The 18,110-nt window shown below is 39.5% G+C and overlaps 2 protein-coding genes across 3 annotated transcripts; both read right to left on the bottom strand.

Annotated features, from left to right (window-relative positions):
• Positions 1–2,166: 2,166 nt before the first annotated feature.
• dbnlb (drebrin-like b) lies at positions 2,167–11,420 on the bottom strand. Of its 2 annotated transcripts, XM_046387209.1 has the most exons (15): positions 11,058–11,417; positions 8,851–8,906; positions 8,526–8,638; positions 8,364–8,438; positions 7,962–8,111; positions 6,516–6,593; positions 5,907–6,058; positions 5,738–5,792; positions 5,406–5,480; positions 4,982–5,105; positions 4,549–4,665; positions 4,132–4,206; positions 3,868–3,926; positions 3,689–3,776; positions 2,167–3,461 (listed from the first exon to the last, which is right to left on the bottom strand). In XM_046387209.1, exons 1-15 carry the CDS (start codon positions 11,138–11,140, stop codon positions 3,325–3,327), a joined length of 1,437 nt encoding a protein of 478 aa, XP_046243165.1. In that variant the 5' UTR covers positions 11,141–11,417; the 3' UTR covers positions 2,167–3,324. The 2 variants fall into 2 exon arrangements, with proteins under 2 accessions (XP_046243165.1, XP_046243166.1); XM_046387210.1 differs by lacking the exon at positions 4,549–4,665 and having other exon boundaries at positions 5,406–5,482; positions 5,737–5,792; positions 11,058–11,420.
• A 265-nt stretch (positions 11,421–11,685) lies between these two features.
• ube2d4 (ubiquitin-conjugating enzyme E2D 4 (putative)) lies at positions 11,686–17,830 on the bottom strand. Its single transcript, XM_046387211.1, has 7 exons — positions 17,524–17,830; positions 16,312–16,375; positions 16,127–16,158; positions 15,941–16,018; positions 15,717–15,822; positions 14,575–14,668; positions 11,686–14,452 (listed from the first exon to the last, which is right to left on the bottom strand). Exons 1-7 carry the CDS (start codon positions 17,545–17,547, stop codon positions 14,407–14,409), a joined length of 444 nt encoding a protein of 147 aa, XP_046243167.1. The 5' UTR covers positions 17,548–17,830; the 3' UTR covers positions 11,686–14,406.
• Positions 17,831–18,110: the final 280 nt, after the last annotated feature.

Genomic DNA, 18,110 nt, shown 5'->3' on the forward strand with positions numbered 1-18,110 from the left:
GAAGAGGTGAATCACTACTTCTTTAAAACAGTTTCTAAAGGTCATTGCCAGAGAGGTATTGGTTAAAAATAAAATACCAGGACAATGCAGAAGCAACTTTTTCCACTAGAGATGAGTTTAAGAAAAAGGTCATTTATTTTTCTGCTGCCAGTAATGAGTCAGGGGGAGTTGTCTTAAGGTTTTATGTTTCTTATGGCCACGTGTCAGTGACCTTAGAAAGCATAAGGATTTTATGTTTGACTATCAAAGACATTTGCTCCCAAACTGGTTTTTAACCATCTTCTGATATTTTTCTCACAAGGTGAAATTGAACATTTTCCCTCCATTTCCCTTTGGCTATCCCACACACAGACACAGATCTCGTGCCAAAAACCTTAGAGGCGATGAAGAAGCACCCGACAGGATCCACGTTTCCTCCGAACTGTTTTTCATCTGCTTAAAAAGGGGGATGCCCATTCCTCCATCTGCTGCGGATAGAGTGTGACATTTCAATGTGATTAACATTTAAATGTCAAAATAACCAAATATCTACAAACTGTCCAAATCTCAGAGGGATTTTTTTTTTCTTTTTTTTTTGATAGATACAAAACAAGTTTTGTTTTGCTTTTTGCAAAATTGTGACTGTGGAGATGATCAGCAGGGCTCTCTGCAAAGATGGAAGAAATGTGGTATTCACACAACTATGTGAAGGCGTTGACTCAGAGAGAAATTAGATCTTAAATCAGATATGTAAATGGCCGTTTGCCAACTGTGATTATTAAGTGGAGAAATAAAACATTTGAGCCAGATTATATGTCTGAACGCAGACACGGCGAGACTCAATGAGGCAAGAGTGAGAAAAAAAACTTTTAATGCTTTTAAAATAGATAAACAACCTGCAGAGATCAGCTGTGTGTGGTGAGATTCAAACATTCATATGTTATATATTCATATGTTTATGTCAAACATGAGGCTTTATAGGAAATGTTTTTAATTCCATTTAATTGTGACAGAGTGTTTTGCAGTACTCTTCTGTCTCCTGCAGCTGACAACAAATGCTGAGACGATGAGCAAAAAACATGGGCTGTAAGAGTGTGAAAATCCCCAGCGATTCATCTCAGACTTTCACTGACATAAACATACGAGGTTGAGGTGAGGGCAGCACAATGTAAATGAGAACGGGTGGAGAAAATATTGTGAATCCAACACAGAAAAGATTTCCTGTCTGAAGTGAGTCACTATCCAGGGAGCAATCTGCAAACATGTAACTGGCACCTAAGATTCCAGTCATGGTGAGAAACCGTCATTAGCTGTTACAGAATGAGGTTTTCCACAAGAAACGGGTTGAAAGATGAACACAAGATGAAGTGTTTTAGGGATGAGAACAAGTCACTAAAAGCAGAAGTACATACAAACATATATATAACAAACATAATAGTGGGAGTTAATATTTTTATCTTTACAGTTTCTAGATGATGTAGGTGGAAGAGGAAACTGTACTACGCGTGCAAATTTTTAACTATATTTAAAGACAGTTTCCATTGCAGTTTATCACAGGGTGAGAATGAATATTTAGGAAGCATGTAATGAGTCCAGTAATAAAATAAAATAAAATGCTTTATTCCGTTATTAAGATGACATGTTGTTGCTTTAGGACTTAAATGAAACACTACTGAAGACCTAAAATATCAAAATTTTTATCTTCTTCAGCAAAAAATTGATTGCAAAAATTTTTTTTTTTTTTGACATCTTTAGCATGCAGCAGACACATGGATCTAAAATATATGAATACATTTTGTAGAGGTGAACATAAGCTCAAAAAATTAATAAGAAGTTTAAAAAATAGTTTAAAAAATATACTCGATAAGTTTTTACACGTTTCTGTCAACCATTTAATAAATTTAAGTTAGCAGAGCAGGTCATTTGTAACTCACGCGAACAAAGATTTAACTGAAGGATGTGGGAGAAGTAAAATCAGATTTTTCATGCGAAAATGAAACCTATGCATTAGAGGTGAATTCCCCAGCTGTTGCCTCATTCCAGGAAACTGATTGTAGAGCACATACTGAGTCTGTGTATACATCTGAGTTCCTGTTAGACCTCTGAAAATCCCTGAAGGCTTTCTGTTACCTAAGATTTTTCTAAAATGTATGTAGCCAACCTTTTGCCCAACGATGAGACAACACAGCTCGTTTATTTGTTTTATTATGAAGAATGTCATTACAATAGACTCTGGAGAAACAAACGTGAATGATGCAATGGATACTCGATGCCCTTTTCTCTTCACAATATCATTTTGTCAACTGACCTAAAAGCTTAAAAGAGCAAAAATTTTGTTCCATAATCAAAACACAGTGAACTTCCGCTGTCAAACTGTCATCAGCAACTGCAGTCACTTCCCCTCATTATGGCACCATAACATCACATTTATTAAGAATCAACCTCAGACCAGCGAGATCCAAAAACAGAAATATAATGCAGAGTTACGTCATCTTCTCTTCAGCTTGTCCCTGAAAAGTTAAATTTGTTGAAATAATGTGGTTAAGATGACTTGAAATGAAAACAGCTGTTATATACTCACAGTTAAACGGAACTTAACCGTTTTATGCATTTCCCCACTGAAGTCGACCACCCAGAGCACAGCAAGCATCGTTTTTTGTTTTTTAAATATTCACTTCAACCACTGTCAAATCAGTATTAAAACATGGTTCTGAAATTCACACAGGATGTAAGGTCAATCACGTAAAAAAAACAAGAGGAAAAAATAACAAAACAACTCAGTCTGCCGGTAAAGAAAGGCAAAAACAAGGCAGAAGATTACACTGTAGCCGGTACCACCATCTTTGATTTTTTTTTTTTTTGTACTGAAATGTACAGGAGCATTTGCTACAAGTAACAACAAAATTATACCTGAAATAGAATCAAAGTCACTTTGTAAGGAATGCTAACGAGAAGTGCTGTTAATGCTCACAGCTGAAGAATCAACCAAGGCTGAGATCATACTGCATCACATTTATAGGTAAAGACATGTATTATATGGGGGGAGTTTTGGTCAGCCTAAGGGTCTTCACAAATCCCTAAACTAGGCCATCATTTGCTTACAACATCAACAATTTAATGGAATCACTGTCTTGAAATGAGAAGAGATTTCAAAAGCTTCTGGCTCACGATTAACATCCGCTCGTTGGTCCGTGATGTGGAGGATCGTTTGCTCCGTCTCAGCCCGATCAGCTCACTTGTGCGGACTTTGCTGCGTGTTGTTTTACTGCAGAGTTCCCCCGCCAGGGCTGCCAGCGTCATAAATCTGAGGTGGTGAGGTGTGGGGTGTGGCACGGTTGCATGGAGCTAAATAAGCTCCACGTAATTGGCCGGGAACATCCCGAAATGGCCGTCTGGCCCGTAGCCTCGCCACCAGCCCTCGTCTATCATCTCAATCCCTGTGATGATATCGTCAGGGTCGAACGAGATCTCCGTGTCATCAGCTGAAGGAGAGTAGGAGGAGTATCTCATGAATATCCGCAAAAGTTACTGCATTGACATTTTCAAACATTACATTGTTGGAGCTGCCTTCCACTCAAAAATGTAGAATATTTTTTATACTTAAATGCATAATATGCAGACCCTTCCTAGAGCAAAAAAAACCCAATGTATAAACGCCTCATCATTTGTTGTTATGGTGTTGTGATTTTAAACAAAAAACACAACTCACCAGCCTGGTAGTCATATAAGGCTCTGGCACAGATGCCTCTATCTGAGGTCTCCTCAGCAGTCACCTGGTAGGAGTTATTCTCCTCCACCTGGGAGTGGAATAAGTTCTGTTTCAGAATCGCTCATATGATGGAAGAAAACAGTCATAGCATGTCCTGCTAAAGGTAAACAAACAGCTACCTGAGCTGGTTCTTCATAAGCCGTCTCTTGGACGTAGGAGTTGGCAGCAGGTGCTTCCTCTGGAAAAAAAAAAGATAACATCAGCACGAATTGTATCTGATCTACCAGTAGGTGGCAGCAGCAGATCCTGACAGCACAGTTCATCTGGAGGGAATATTTGCTCATGACAAATTACAACAGCATTTTGAAAGAAGCAGATGAGAGGGTAAGGAAGATGATGTAAAAAGGGTTAACCGCTGAGGCAGGATGTGAAATGGGCCCCACCTTTCAGCTCCTCCTGGGGGGTCGCCTCCTGCTCGTCATACTCACACCTGGACTGTCCATCATCCACATCAGGCTCTTATCACCCAAAACACAAGCACAGACACGCATGTACACAGAGGAAAACGTTCACAAGCCTGCACAGGCTGAAAACCACCACCAGACTGAAGGGCATTCTTGGCATGTTTTACTTAAGGAGGAACAAAACAATAATCTGGGAGTTTCTGAACACTCGGAAAGTACACTGAATGGAAGCATGACTCACGATGAGATTCATAATTAGAAGGAATATGAAAATGATGACATTTAGAAACAACGATGAGAAATGAAGCATGCAGCTTTATGTTACGTATGAGCCTGTCACCCAAGTTTATGTATGTGTGTGTGTGTATGTGTATATGTGTATGTTTAAGCTCACACCTGTGGCACGGACAGGAGAGGCGGAGCCTGCTGGCACAGGAGAAGCTTGGCGCTGAGGTGAGCTGGCTCGCTCACTTTCATACACGGACTTAGACAGAAAAGGGCTTTGCAGACGCCCTGAGTGGAGACACACATGGAAGCCCCAAAACACGCCACAGAAACAAAAATGGACAAGAGAGAAGACAAAGTGCAGACAGGTTGAGCAGAAGGAGAGAAGACACCATGATGGAGAAGAAGTGTTAAGTACTTATGACTATGAGACCAGCAGACTTTCTGATGGAAAGTTAAAGCTCTGAAAAAGACAGCATTGGGAGAAAATCTCCTACCTACCACTGCCCGAGAGAAAAGCTAATGCAGTAATGCAGGAGGGGCTGTGACATTTAAAGCAAACAGATTTATACGAAGACATCACGGGTGTATGCAGGGGTGATACCTGGCTGAGGGCTAGCAGGGGCGGCAGAGGGGACGTCTGAGTCACTGGGAGTTATTCCCCTCTCTCTCTGCTTGAACATCTCTCTGGGGTTTACAGCACGCTGAGAGATGAGAGAAGCCGCCTCCTAGAAAAAAAGAAAATGAAAAATAACATGTACAAAAGCGATGAGACAGCAACAGGTTATTCATAATGCGGGGCCAAGTGTTGCTGAGAGAACGAGGACAGAGCAGGCAGACGTGTGATTTCAGTAAATGATCACAAAGAGAGGAGAGATCAGGCAGTAGAAGACTGGAAGGCGTCACCTTGAGCTTCAAAAGGGCTCAAGTCTGATTGGACGAGACAAACCCATGTTTTGAGATAGAAAAAAAGAAAAGGCAAAAAGTATTTTGGCCAGAGGAGAGCACTTTCAGGAAGGGGAACTCACATTGGCCTTTTCCACAGATTCACCTCTCTTGACTGGTTTCTTCTGGGTTGGCTGGATCTCCTGCTGCTGCTCCTCCTGATGGTGTTGATATTAATTTTGAAACTAGCACTGGATAAATTCTTGACTTAAGTGTTTACAAGATGAGTGAATTCCCCAGGCTTATTCAACTCTCAGTGTGATCACAGAAAAGTGAGTAACACTAGATGTAAAATGTAAAATTCACATCCGTCCAGATTCACTCTCATTTCACGTTATCATCATCAGATTAATTCACATTTGAAACCCACTGACTCAATGTGTAATCACAGATGACGGGTCAGCGTGACACTCACCCAATGTTGTTTCTCCTGCTCCCTGCTCTCGGTTTCCTGCTGCTGCTGGTACTTCCTGTTAAACAAATGATAATTTAGAAGACAGGGGAAAATGTAAATTTGAACCTTTTAACAGGTGCTACTGCAGACTGACCTTAAAAAGCGTGCATTCCCTTCAGTTGCTACCTACTTTTGTTGGTCGATCTGAGAGGCCCTCTCTTTGTCCCTTTTGTCCCTCTGCGCTGCCTCCTTGGCCTCTCGGTCTTTCCTGTCTCTCTCCAGCTGCAGGCGCTCCTCCTCTGCCTTGCGCCGCTCCTCGTGGCGACGTTTCTCCTCTTCTTTCTAAAATCCAAACAGAGCGGCAAGGTCAGTGTTGGCTCAGTCATTCAGCAAATATTACTGCCATTAAAAAGTTTGATTTCACTGCAGTTTGTCTAAAAAAACTGCAAAGCAACAAGCAAGACTTTCTGGGTGTATCTGTGACAGGTACGACGATGAGTCAGAATTGCAAACAAAAGGTGAGAACAATGCTTTCGCTGACTAGGTCTGCATTACTTATGGATAAAAAGGGCAATGCCTTGTATTCTTACATAAACTTGTAAAAGAAATGGCAACATTTGCCACATTTCAAAGGTGCTATCTCTTGCAATATTGCAGTGAGTGATTGTACTTTCAGTGAATCAATGATTCACAAACATGTTACATAAAAGTAAACATTTTTAAAGAGTTGCTTATGGAGCTTGTAACACTGACTCAGAGACAAAGCTGAGGTCAGCTTAATGGAAGTTCAGGAGCCTACCTCTGCCTGAGCCCAGAAGTTGTCTTTGTTGGTCTTTCTGATTTCAGACATAGCGTTGGTCTTCTGGTACACTGAGCCCTACATGAAGGAAATGACAATTTACATAATCAGAATCAAATAAAATGAGATGCGGCTATCAGAACTGTTTATGACCATCATTAACCTAAAGCTAGTCTATCTTCTCTCTTTGTCATTATTCATTAAATGCTACAAAATAAAATCTTTAGCTTCTCTCTAACTGAGGTAAAATATGAGCACATGAAGTGCCTGATTTAGGTAGTGCGAGCGGTTTTATCTTTAATCATCCATCAGATATGAACCAATGGTTGCTTTTTCTCCTATAAGAGAAAATGACAGACAAAGAAGAAAGAGAAAATCAAAGTCTCAATTCATTGTGGTTAGGTCAGCATCTTCTTTTGCTTTGGAGAGTTTGTTTGAATTTGCTGTTCAGTGTGTGTGAATGGAAGGCCATTGAGAGAAACTAGAATAACAAGTTACCACTTCTTCATTTTATCTTAGACATTTGCGTGAAATTCTGTCATAATTAACATGTGGATTCTTGAGTAACAGCCACAAACATGTTTTGTGAGGTCACAGTGAACTCTGACCATCAAATTCTAATCAGTTTATCTTGAGCCCAAGAGGACGCTTGTGTGTGTGTGTGTATATATATATATATATGTATATATGTATGTATGTGTGTGTGTGTGTGTGTGTGTGTGTGTGTGTGTGTATTACTATACATTACTATACATTGTAACATTACAATCATACCATCAGTATTATTACCATCATCTTGCCACTGCACCTTATATACCCACTTATCTTATCTTGCGTTTCTTTTTCTTATTAAAATATACTGGACTGTTATGACAACCTAATTTCCACTCCAGGATGAATAAAATCCGGTCTGGGCCCTTCTATGTGGAGTTTGCATGTTCTCCCTGTGCCTGTGTGGGTTTTCTCCGGGTACACCGGCTTCCTCCCACAATACCAAAAACAAGCATATTACGTTAATTGGCTACTCTACATTGCCCCTAGGTGTGAGAGTGAGAGTGTGTGGTTGTCTGTCCCGCCTCTCGCCCGTAGTCAGCTGGGATAGGCTCCAGCTCCCCCGCGACCATGACGGATAAGCGGTATAGAAAATGGATGGATGGATGGATGAATAAAGTCATCTATCTATCTATCTATCTATGCAAATTTGAAAAGAAAAAAAAAAAACCAACTCTCTGAAGGTGTTCCTGAGATATCACATTCACCTGCAAACATAACACCCCTGGCCAAGGCTGTTGCTAGCAATAGAGGCATAAAAAACACAAACATTTTCAATGTATCTACTGTTTGAGATTAAGGAGCCTACTTAAGATCCTGCGGTCAGCTTATCTTTGTAGCATGAAACACAAACAAACAGCAGGGCACATAGCAGGAACTGCATGCACTGCATACCACAGGACCCTGAGGACCGCTGTCCTGGAAGCGGCTGGAAGTTTCTTTGTGGAAGCTGTAGTTCGCTCCTGAAGCTTTGGCCACCTTTTGCATGATCACCTCTGGTTCCACATCCTCTTCTGCTCTGGCATTTATTGTAACATGAGCCCCCTGAAACCACGCAGAATTAAAAGTCAATTTCAATGCTCACACAAACAGAGAAACACCTACAGTTGGTGTCTTGGTTTGTGCATACTGCTGCATTATTCCAACACTGCCTGCAGCCTGCTCAAGGCCATCTTTAACATGCAATTTAGCACAAAAATAAACCCCTCTGTAACCATAAGGAGACTGCAAAATAAATTGTAATGCATATTTAAACTACACTAAAAAAACAACAACAACAAAACAGTGATGTTTTACCTTTAGAAAGTTGGCCATGGAGCTGACGTGATTTGCACATATCCCTTTCCTGGCATCCTTCACTCCTTCTCCAGTCTGAAACACAAAGGATTATTCTACAAGTTCAAGGATGACCACTACAAAGAGGACAAAAATGAAAAAACAGTTAAGTGAAGCACAAACCCAGTTGATGAGGACATATTTGGGCAGACCAGAATTTGGATCCTGGACCCGGCAGAAAGCGTACATAACTTTTCCACTGTTCAATTCCTCAACCAACTCCTCCAGACCTCCATCTGATACATAAACATTGTGGAAAAGTCAAATGGTTACTGTGGTCGGTTGTGTAACTGTGGACATTTTTCCATCTACAAATGATGGGGTGCGAAAGCAGAGGCACGCAATCCTTTTGTGCTGATATTCCAGTGCTGCAGCTGCATGCTGACAATGAAATTCCTGCACAACATGGTGTTGAGATCATAAAAACTTCACAACAATATCTGCTTACCCCCTTTTTCTGCCAGGCGGATATCGTTACTGTTTCCCTCATAGGTGAACAAGGCCCTGTGGAACGCATGAGATGAAGGATATTAAAATATCGCAACAGCTAAACAGATCACACAGAAAGATAGGAAAGAGTCTGATGAGCACCATTTCACACTAAACAAAACAAGTGATGTTTTGTAAACACAATTTAAACCAACCTTCGACCTTCTATGGAAAAGGATACATTTCACAGGGCAAGTAGGGTGGTGTAAACACACTAGAGTATCGCTGCAGTTTTATCACATTTTAAATCAGCCATGAAAGTAACTTTTACAGGTTTCCTGCCCCTGCACCTGTAAAGACTGCACTGACTTTTCATTACATACTAAATGCCCAATAAAAATAACTAAGGATTAGCAGCTCCATAAAAACTGAATCCCTAGTTAATACTGGACCATTTCCTATGAGAAAGGCGGGTTTCCCCATCTTTCCACTGTCATGTTTATTAGCAAGTGCTCCCTTCCTTATTATAATATTATGTGCAACGAATTGCAAGAAAACGTTAGAAAATCATATGATCATGCTGACACACACTCTCTAGAGTGGCTTTAATTATGTCAATTCAAAACCAATGTGGAGTGCATCAAAACTAACCTAAAGGCTTTTCCCAGACCTAATGGTTCACTGTGCTGTACTCAGTGATCATTTTAGGAGATAAAGCCGGGATAAAATTCTGAATTAATGAAAGTGACATATTTTGTCGTTGGAGGGAACTCACTCCAACGAAATTCGTGCTCTGCATTTAACCCACCCAAGTGACGTGCACACACACACAACAAACCCGGGGCAGTGGGCGAGTTTGAAACCGCTATTTGCCAGTAAGTTATTCAACTATGTTTTACAGCATTTGTTTAACTATAGTTTTTTTTCAAGCAGAAATGACCCAAAATCTACTGGTTCAATCATCTCAAATGTGCAAATTTAATGCTTTTCTTTGCTGTATATGATAGTAAAGTGAATATGCTTTGGCTTTGGGCTGGTAAATGGAGAAAGCAATACATTTAAAGAGGTCACCTTGGCCTCTGGAAATTGTAATGAGCATTTTTCTTTATTTTTCTTATTCATAATCATGTCTTACGAGCAGTACAAACCTGCTCTCACACAGACATGTAACTCATAAGATCAGCTTATATTTATGTATCCTGGTTTTGTGATATATCGCAACTGACATGATAATCACATTACAGGACAATCTCTGCTTGGAATGTCTATTTCAGACCAGTACTTTACAGCATATTGTAAAAGTTAAAGTACTGGAAGAGAAGTTCACTGTCAGGTCGGTGGCCCATTTGCTTGCAGTGGATTCTTTCAGAGCCGTGTAAGTGGAACTTACTCACACCGAAACTAGTCGAAGAATGATCACTTCTTTATTTTAAACTGACATCTTTATTTCTTAATGTCAACATTTCACAAACATTTATGGTTACCGTAAGTTGTGGTATTACTTAGGCGGTGGCTGCCTAAACGTCTAAATCTCAAGTGTGGCCAACATTCGCGAGAGAGTCGTATTCAGACTGAGCATGGGGCCAGCAGCAGTCCCTGGGTAATTGTTCCTTGGGATTAATTAATTGAGGTCATCATTAAACACCGCAGCTGTCATCCACTGGTCTTATTTTAACATCAAGGTAACAGTCAAAGGCAACGCGAAGAGGAGGTTCCTGGATTTGACTTTCACTTATTTGAACATATTTAACTTCTGATATCTGACCAGGAAGTGGGTGAGGCAGCGAGCAACTTCTTCGTTCATTTTTTTAAACAGACAAGCGTATCTAACACACACACACATATATAAATATACATATATATGCATATATATTGAGATCATACGGATTAAGTGCTTGGCATGTGAGTTGGTTACTGTACCCAGCCAATTAACAACGTTAGCCATTCAGTTAGCTCATCTTTAGCGTTCTTATGCGTTAAACCTGCTCTAAATGGGAAAGCCAAACTAACGTGTAAACACACCTGACTTTAGCCTTGGCTATCGGTAATTAAATAAGTAAAAGGTCCGCTGTGGAAAACAAAGTACCAATAAGTCAAAGGTTCAATTTATCTGACGTTAGGTTAACGTTAACTTAGTTGACGACTGGCTCAGTGCTAGCCAACATTGCAGCTAAAATACTGCCTCCTACATAGAGCCAACACTGTTTTTAAAACGCTGATGCTTACCAATTCGTGCTGGATTTTTCGTCCACCACTTCTTTAAAAGCAGCTGTTAATGCAGGGCCATTTTTGCTAAGGTTAACTGCCATCGTTATGCTGGGTACAGCTAGCCAGCTAGCTATCAGGGATGCGCCCTTCCTATTGAGGGGAGTGGCGATGATGCTGACTTTCAGCTGTACAGGAAGCTAGTTTAGCTAGTAGCTACAGCAACGGCATCCGGCATGTTGTACAACTTGACACCCCGAAAGAGCGGAGTTTGTTTTAGATTGTTACAGACACAGCTATCAATCTGTGCATATACACATAGAGATTTTTCAAATTTCTACTTTGGGATAGTGAGAAGAAAAATTAACGGTAGCGCTGCACAGCGATTGTTGTCTGCACCGCAAGAATCTCGCATGAGGTGTTGATGAATCGAACGCACCCCGCAGCTTACAGGTATGCAGTGGGGCTCTACGTTAAGACAAACTTTTTAACAGTTAAAAAAAAAAACCTTGGAAAACAAAACCAGCTACATAGTTAACATTTCTTCTACATTTTCTTTGCGTATTTAGAACAAAATTTATTTTAAAGAGGCATCATCTCTTCCTGTAACACCACCATTGTTTGAGACAAAAATGACCGCAGACAACAGTAAACCAAGATGAGCTTTATTCATGTTATTACAAGGTCAATAGTTATCTTGTGTGGGCTTATGTGGGGACGTGTGGACGTTCATGGTGGCAAGCACACATACTGGTATTCCAAATTTTACGACGCATGAAGGCTGTTTCTGCATTCAGAGAAAGCCAGGCTGAAATTTCTAACAAAAATATTGGTGCTGTTCAAGCAGGATTCCATGTCTACTGATGAAATGAGTCACCCATCTGGGGGAAACAGCCCTGATAGCGAATTTACAGTTCATGACAATGTTCTCTCTATATATCTATATACACAAAATGAGGGTTAAGGCTAAAATTTTAGTCAGAGGTGTTAGGCAGATGAATTGTAACGAAATCCCTGATATCTGGCAAATGGCTGTGAGAAGGTTCTCCAGAGTGCAAAGCATGCCAAGCTGCCTATATAAACTCTATTGAGCACACTGGATAAAGGAAGTGAATGTCACATCACTCAAATGACGAACTGAGGCTGCATTCAATCGTATAGTTGGATGATATTCAGCTTTCAAATAAATAAATAGCCAGATGAACAAGCAACAATGCACACAAAGTTTGAACTAGTACTATTACACACAAGTCGTTTTCAAATGTGGTCTCGCAGTGAAAGATTTCACTGCATTTAGAGGATGTATTTTTTGAAACCTTTGAGTTACATACTGTATTTCAGGACAACTTTCTCTACAGCTGCTAACAATTATGAAAATCTATATTTGGCGCCTAAACCACTGTGTTAATTCTACAATCAAAGCTCCTAATTTCCATGCTTTACTATGGATCTTTCTGGATGAATCCACTCAAAAATGCCTCAATAACAAATTTTTCCCCCTTTAAAATATCAAATATTTCCCTTTATATTGGCAGCATCAGCACATTATGAGCCATGATACAAAATAAAATCCCTAACTACTTTATCCAACAGACACAACGGATTATATTATAACTAATATTACAGTATGACACATCACAATCAAGTTCAATTCTGGTGACATGAATGAAAAAAAAAACAACTCTAAAACTAAAGCTTTCAAACATACAATACAGAAGGTCACAAACGTATCATCCAGACAAACTGTTTTGCTGTCAGTGTGGATTATTAATCCTAAAACAGAACAACCCTTTGCAGACCTGATCATGAATACAAACAAAGAAATGCTGACAAACCTCACATCACTCAGTATTTTAAAGCAAGTTATGTCATGTCAAGTTACTCTATTAATTCACCTCAAGTAACAGAAAGCACATGACTTCAAATGAATAGGTTCTGCAAAATGTAAAGTTTAAGTTCCCATTTTGAGTATAAGTGACACCAGCTGTAACCAAAGGCCATTACATTTTAGAAAAACAGTAGCATGTACATGTTTAACAGCATCAATTTAAAGCTGTTCACATCCAGGTTTTGTCAAAATTAAATAAAACTGGTGATGAGAATCACTGAAGAGGGATAATTTAAAACAAAACCTCTCAGTGACAAAATGACAGTACTTCTGGGACAGCATATTTCTGTGCAACACAGGATAGGCTCAGGCCCCATATGCATAAAGGACTTCAAGAATGCTGATCTGTCTTTGATCATTTTGTCTCTTCAGGAAGCGTGTCTTCTTTTCTTTTCTTTGTTTTTTTTTTTTTTTTTTAAACAAACAAAACAGTGAATTTCGATAAAGTAGAAGCCTTTAGAAGTCTGATGATACAAGCCTCAGTCATTTTTCTCACCATGGGTCACTGCATGTAAAGGCTGATGATTTGGTTAGATACCTGAGAAACTGTACTGAGTAGGTGGCACACAGCTCCGCTATAGGCCGAAGAGTAGCTTTGTTCACAGCTACACAACAAGTAACAAGAGAGACAACAGTAGTATTTTGTGCACTATGAACACCAGCCATGGGTGGTTGCTTATCACAGGATATAAAGAGCAATGACAGCATGTGTGAGAAAAATGCAGGTTGACATTCACCTTACGGAGCCCCACAGCAGTGATGCAAGAGCCTGCTGGCTCCTAACAGCAGCACTCCAGTGTCACTAAAAACACTAAATATTGTTGCAATTTCAGTGGGTGATACAGACCAATTTCCATCTTTCACATTGTTTCGGGGTAGAGACAGTATGTGCCCACAGATCAGCTGCTGGTAATGGCACCGCACCATTTGACAGGGAACATTCTGCCTCAATTGCACATATACCGAAAATAATAAACAGAAAGGCCACTAAATACATGGAAATACAGTAATAATAATACATCCAGTGGGGCACAGACAGTACCTCTGAAATGAAGGGAGAGCCAATCTCCTAAATAAATCAAACATTTTGCCTCTGAGTAGCACAACGATATGAATCATGGACAGTGAAAATGATGCCTATGAATAGCAACAATGATAGTGATAATCACAATAGCAAGAGTAACAGTTTTAAGTCTGAGTGTGGTGGTATGGACTGTGAAGAGTTTCCGGTATTCCATATGGGAGTGCTCTAAGCAGCCCATCAGGTCCTGCGCAGCAGATCCAAACAAGTCATGAAGGGCAGCACATGGTAGCAGCTTAGCACATGGAAAGCCAGGTGGCACTGTACCTCATTGTATCAGTTCCTTTTCCAAAAGATGGGCTGTTGTCTAGTATTTTTTCCCTCTGTTGCTCATTTGCCTCAAGTTACAAATCAAACGTGTTTCTTTTGTTCTCGTTTATATTTTTATCTCCCCAGCGTTCTCACATTGCATACTTCTGTGTCCAATCTCTTGCTAATTTGTTGTACCTGTAAAACATATGCAAAGTTTGGAAAAGGTTTCAGTTGAAATTTATCTCCAAAAATACTGAGTCAGTTTGACAGTGAGAAAAGCTGAGATGTACTAAGTCTCATTCATGTTTTACACTCACCTTTCCCTGTCAGCCTTGTATGTATGGGCAATCTCTGGTACCAGTGGGTCGTCCGGGTTTGGATCACAAAGAAGAGAGCAGATAGACAATAATACTGTGGAAGAATGAATCAGAAAGTATTTAGATTAAAATCTGAATGTGACAGTGAGAGGGGATTTATTGGCTACGTCCTTGAGCAGTAAAGGTCACTCCAACACAACCAGATGTTATTTTGATATCCTATAATAATCGTCACATTAGGGGAGAGTGATAAATAAAAGGCAAACACCAATATATACATGACCAAAAACTTTAAAATGTGACTAACTTTGTTTTTTGACCCTTGAGAATATTATTGCAGCATTCAACTATTTACGGGCAGTAGTTCATTCATTCATAAACTGCAAAGTATCTCAGTATTACATGTAAACCTGACGCTTGTCAATGTCATGAACCCAACTAGACACTCAGTTTCAACACCCAAATTTAACCTCAAGATGGAAGATTGACAATGGCTTGAACAAAGTTAAACTGAGCGAATAAGGGAGGTGAGGCAACGTCTCTTTTTCACATGAAACAAACCTGCTCTGTCTGCTTGAAAAGGAAGAGAAGCAATACCGAAAGGAAGAGGTAAAAGTTATCTGATTTAGAAAACAACTGCACCATGTACCTGAAGGTCAGTGGTTTTTGTATGCTACTATGTGACAAGATAAAAAATTTTCCGACAGTAGTTTAGCACTGGGGAAATATGCTAAACGTCACCTAAAGGCACCCAAGAATCCTGGGGTGCAGTACAACTCAAAGGTAATGGACACACATATTAAGACTCTTGGCAGCTCAAGAGAATGTAAGTTAAGATTTTACCAGAAAACGTAACATACGTTAAACAAAACAGAATTTTTTTTTTTTTAATATATTCAGATTTTATCATCAAGACTGATTGTTTCACCAGATTGCAGTGATGTATTTCCATTTCTTCTTTCTGAATCTCTTCATGCAGTCAAATTTGTGCGTATTTATTTGCAGGTATTTTCACCATTTGTAAAAATGCTTGTATTACATCTAGCTGTAACAGAGAGTCAGGGCCATGTTACTGTGCATGCTGAATCAACATTCACAACTGTTTTAGTATAATATTGGTTTAAGTACGTATCATTTCTTACCTTTTGATACTGTAAGCGCAGGTGACCATTGTGATCTCAGTATATCCAGGCAAATACTTCCATTACTGTTGATATTAGGGTGGTAAATTTTTGTTGTGAATGCAACCTGTTACAAAAAAGGCAGAGAGAATGCTGTAATTTTCCCTTTAAGCCAATTACTGTTACCAAAGTAAAATAAATGAATGAGCCTCATTAGATAACAAACAAGGCAGACCCTCACTCACTTTGGGTGGTTTGAAAGGGTAATCTGTCGGGAAGTGAATGGTGAGGAAAAACACTCCACTCTGATATGGACTGTCACTCTATTGAAATAAAAATAGAAACAAGATAAGTATGTTGACAGCAACTCCACTGTTTTTGTTTCTTATATCAATCACATTTTAAATGAGTTAGGATACAGTTTCACTTACTGGACCCATTATTGTTGCCTGCCAGTGAAACACTGAGGAAAAAAAAGATTCATAATATATTTAGTATAAACACTTGGATGCAAACTCCTGAAACAGAATAACATACTCTACATGTGTTATCTGACGATGTAAAAATATTCAAGGATACACTGCTCCTGCAATTTTTTAAAAAAAAAACTCCTTACAATCATCTCCGACTGGTCCAGCAGAGCACTGAGCAGGTGGGTCCCTCTGCAGGTCTGACAGCTCCTAAAGACAAGACAATCAAAAATGAAACGGCTTCAAACTTTCCTGCTCAGCTGCAGTATTGCGCCATGTGCTGTATTGTGCTATTTGTAAGGAAATTGCAAACATTTTAAAAGTGGTTTACAAACAGAGGGGTTGATTATGTAGGAGAGTGAGAGTGGAGTATAGCTTTGAGACTTCCACATAATGTCTAGATTTATATAAAGTGGGCTAACTTAACTTTTTGGGGCTCAACCCTAAGTTTTATACAGGTTGCAATTACCACCAATTGTGATTAAAAACTGTTGACATCTAAATGGTGGTCATAGGAGAGGTGACTTCGTTGACTAAAACTTTAGTCATCAATTCAGTTTAGTCCATATATGTCGTCTACAAAGGTAACAAAGCTCAACATAAATAAACAAATGAGGCAAACACCAAAACTAGTAGTTAAATTCCAATGAAAGCAAACCCGATGGCCAAACCCCATGACATACTATTCAGCACCGACAACTAAACAACAGATGATTAAATAGGACTTAAGCCTGTTATTTAACATCTCTTGAAAGGACGCGTATCTATTCTGTTATATAAATACACACCGTGGCCTGCTCCAGTGCCCCATTTACTATTCCATATATGGCAACACTGACACTAGGGTTCAATTTTGGCAACCACCAAGCAGCTGTCATTCAGCGACTAAACACATCGACAGTCATACTCTTAGAGACCAACCACAAGGAGAAAGACAACTGACATGCTAATTTATAAGCGAATCCTGAGCATGTCAACCAATCAAACCAAAGCACTTACTAACGTTAGCTTGCTGCTAGCGCACTGCTTCACTCACTAAAGTAACTGTGTTAAAATCTAAGAGAGAGAATGAAAAATGAAATACAAACAAGACACAGCTGCCAAAATAATGGTGCTGTTTAAGTAGTTGCTGATAGCTAACAGTACTGTAGCAATGCACCAACAGGGCCGCCAGTGGTTAGCTCGTCTTTGTCTGTGAATTATTCTCAAAAGGAACACAAAAAGCAGGCAAGAAAGGCCAAGGCGAGCTACAGAAAAGGACAGACACTGGTACTATCTACACAGAGGATCATAATCCCAGCGGAACATGCCTGCTATTGTGTATAGTAGGCACACGAAAGAAAAAAAAACATACTCACCTTCTGAATTCGTTTCAACGCCATTGCATCAATGGCTATACCTAGGTAGCCTGTCAGCTAACAGTTAGCACTTGACACATACAATTTGGCTTCTTTGGCCGCGTTCTTTCAAATCTCACTTTAGGATTATTCAGGAAATCACGAACAACATAAACAGGATTGGGGCTTTTGGTTTCTGGTCCAACCTATGCAAGAAATGGTATGTTAAATCTTGACTTTTCTTTAACTAACGTTACAGAACAACCGAGATATTTTGCTCTCTCCTCTCATCCCTACACCGCTCTTCGTGCCTGCCTTTTTTTTTTGTATTATCGCGAGACTTGGCAATTTGTCGTGTTGGACAATTACAACCTCCATGGTTGTAGTTCAAAATACCTTTTTTGGTTTTCGACAGTTTTGTCACTGCTCTTCCACACCAAAATAAAATTTATATGACTTTCATTTATTAGTACATATATCATTATATATATATATATATATATATATATTAGTGCATTAGATTAAAATTTAATTTTATTACTATATAACACCATGGACCAAAACCCCGTGTAAGTTCTTCTCAGAGATTGTTAGATACCTAGGCTAGT

This window comes from Scatophagus argus, chromosome 4, assembly GCF_020382885.2.
Source record: "Scatophagus argus isolate fScaArg1 chromosome 4, fScaArg1.pri, whole genome shotgun sequence".
Classification (NCBI taxonomy): domain Eukaryota; kingdom Metazoa; phylum Chordata; class Actinopteri; family Scatophagidae; genus Scatophagus; species Scatophagus argus.

Coding starts and splice junctions, on each gene's coding strand:
- dbnlb (XM_046387209.1), bottom strand. CDS start 11,140: ATGGCAGTTAACCTTAGCAAAAATGGCCCTGCATTAACAGCTGCTTTT. Junction 6,059..6,515: donor ACTTCTGGGCTCAGGCAGAG/GTAGGCTCCTGA, acceptor TTTGGATTTTAG/AAAGAAGAGGAGAAACGTCG. Junction 5,106..5,405: donor AATCTGTGGAAAAGGCCAAT/GTGAGTTCCCCT, acceptor CTTTTTTTCTAG/GAGGCGGCTTCTCTCATCTC.
- ube2d4 (XM_046387211.1), bottom strand. CDS start 17,547: ATGGCGTTGAAACGAATTCAGAAG. Junction 16,376..17,523: donor CGTTGAAACGAATTCAGAAG/GTGAGTATGTTT, acceptor TCTTGTCTTTAG/GAGCTGTCAGACCTGCAGAG. Junction 16,159..16,311: donor TGGACCAGTCGGAGATGATT/GTAAGGAGTTTT, acceptor TTTTTTCCTCAG/TGTTTCACTGGCAGGCAACA.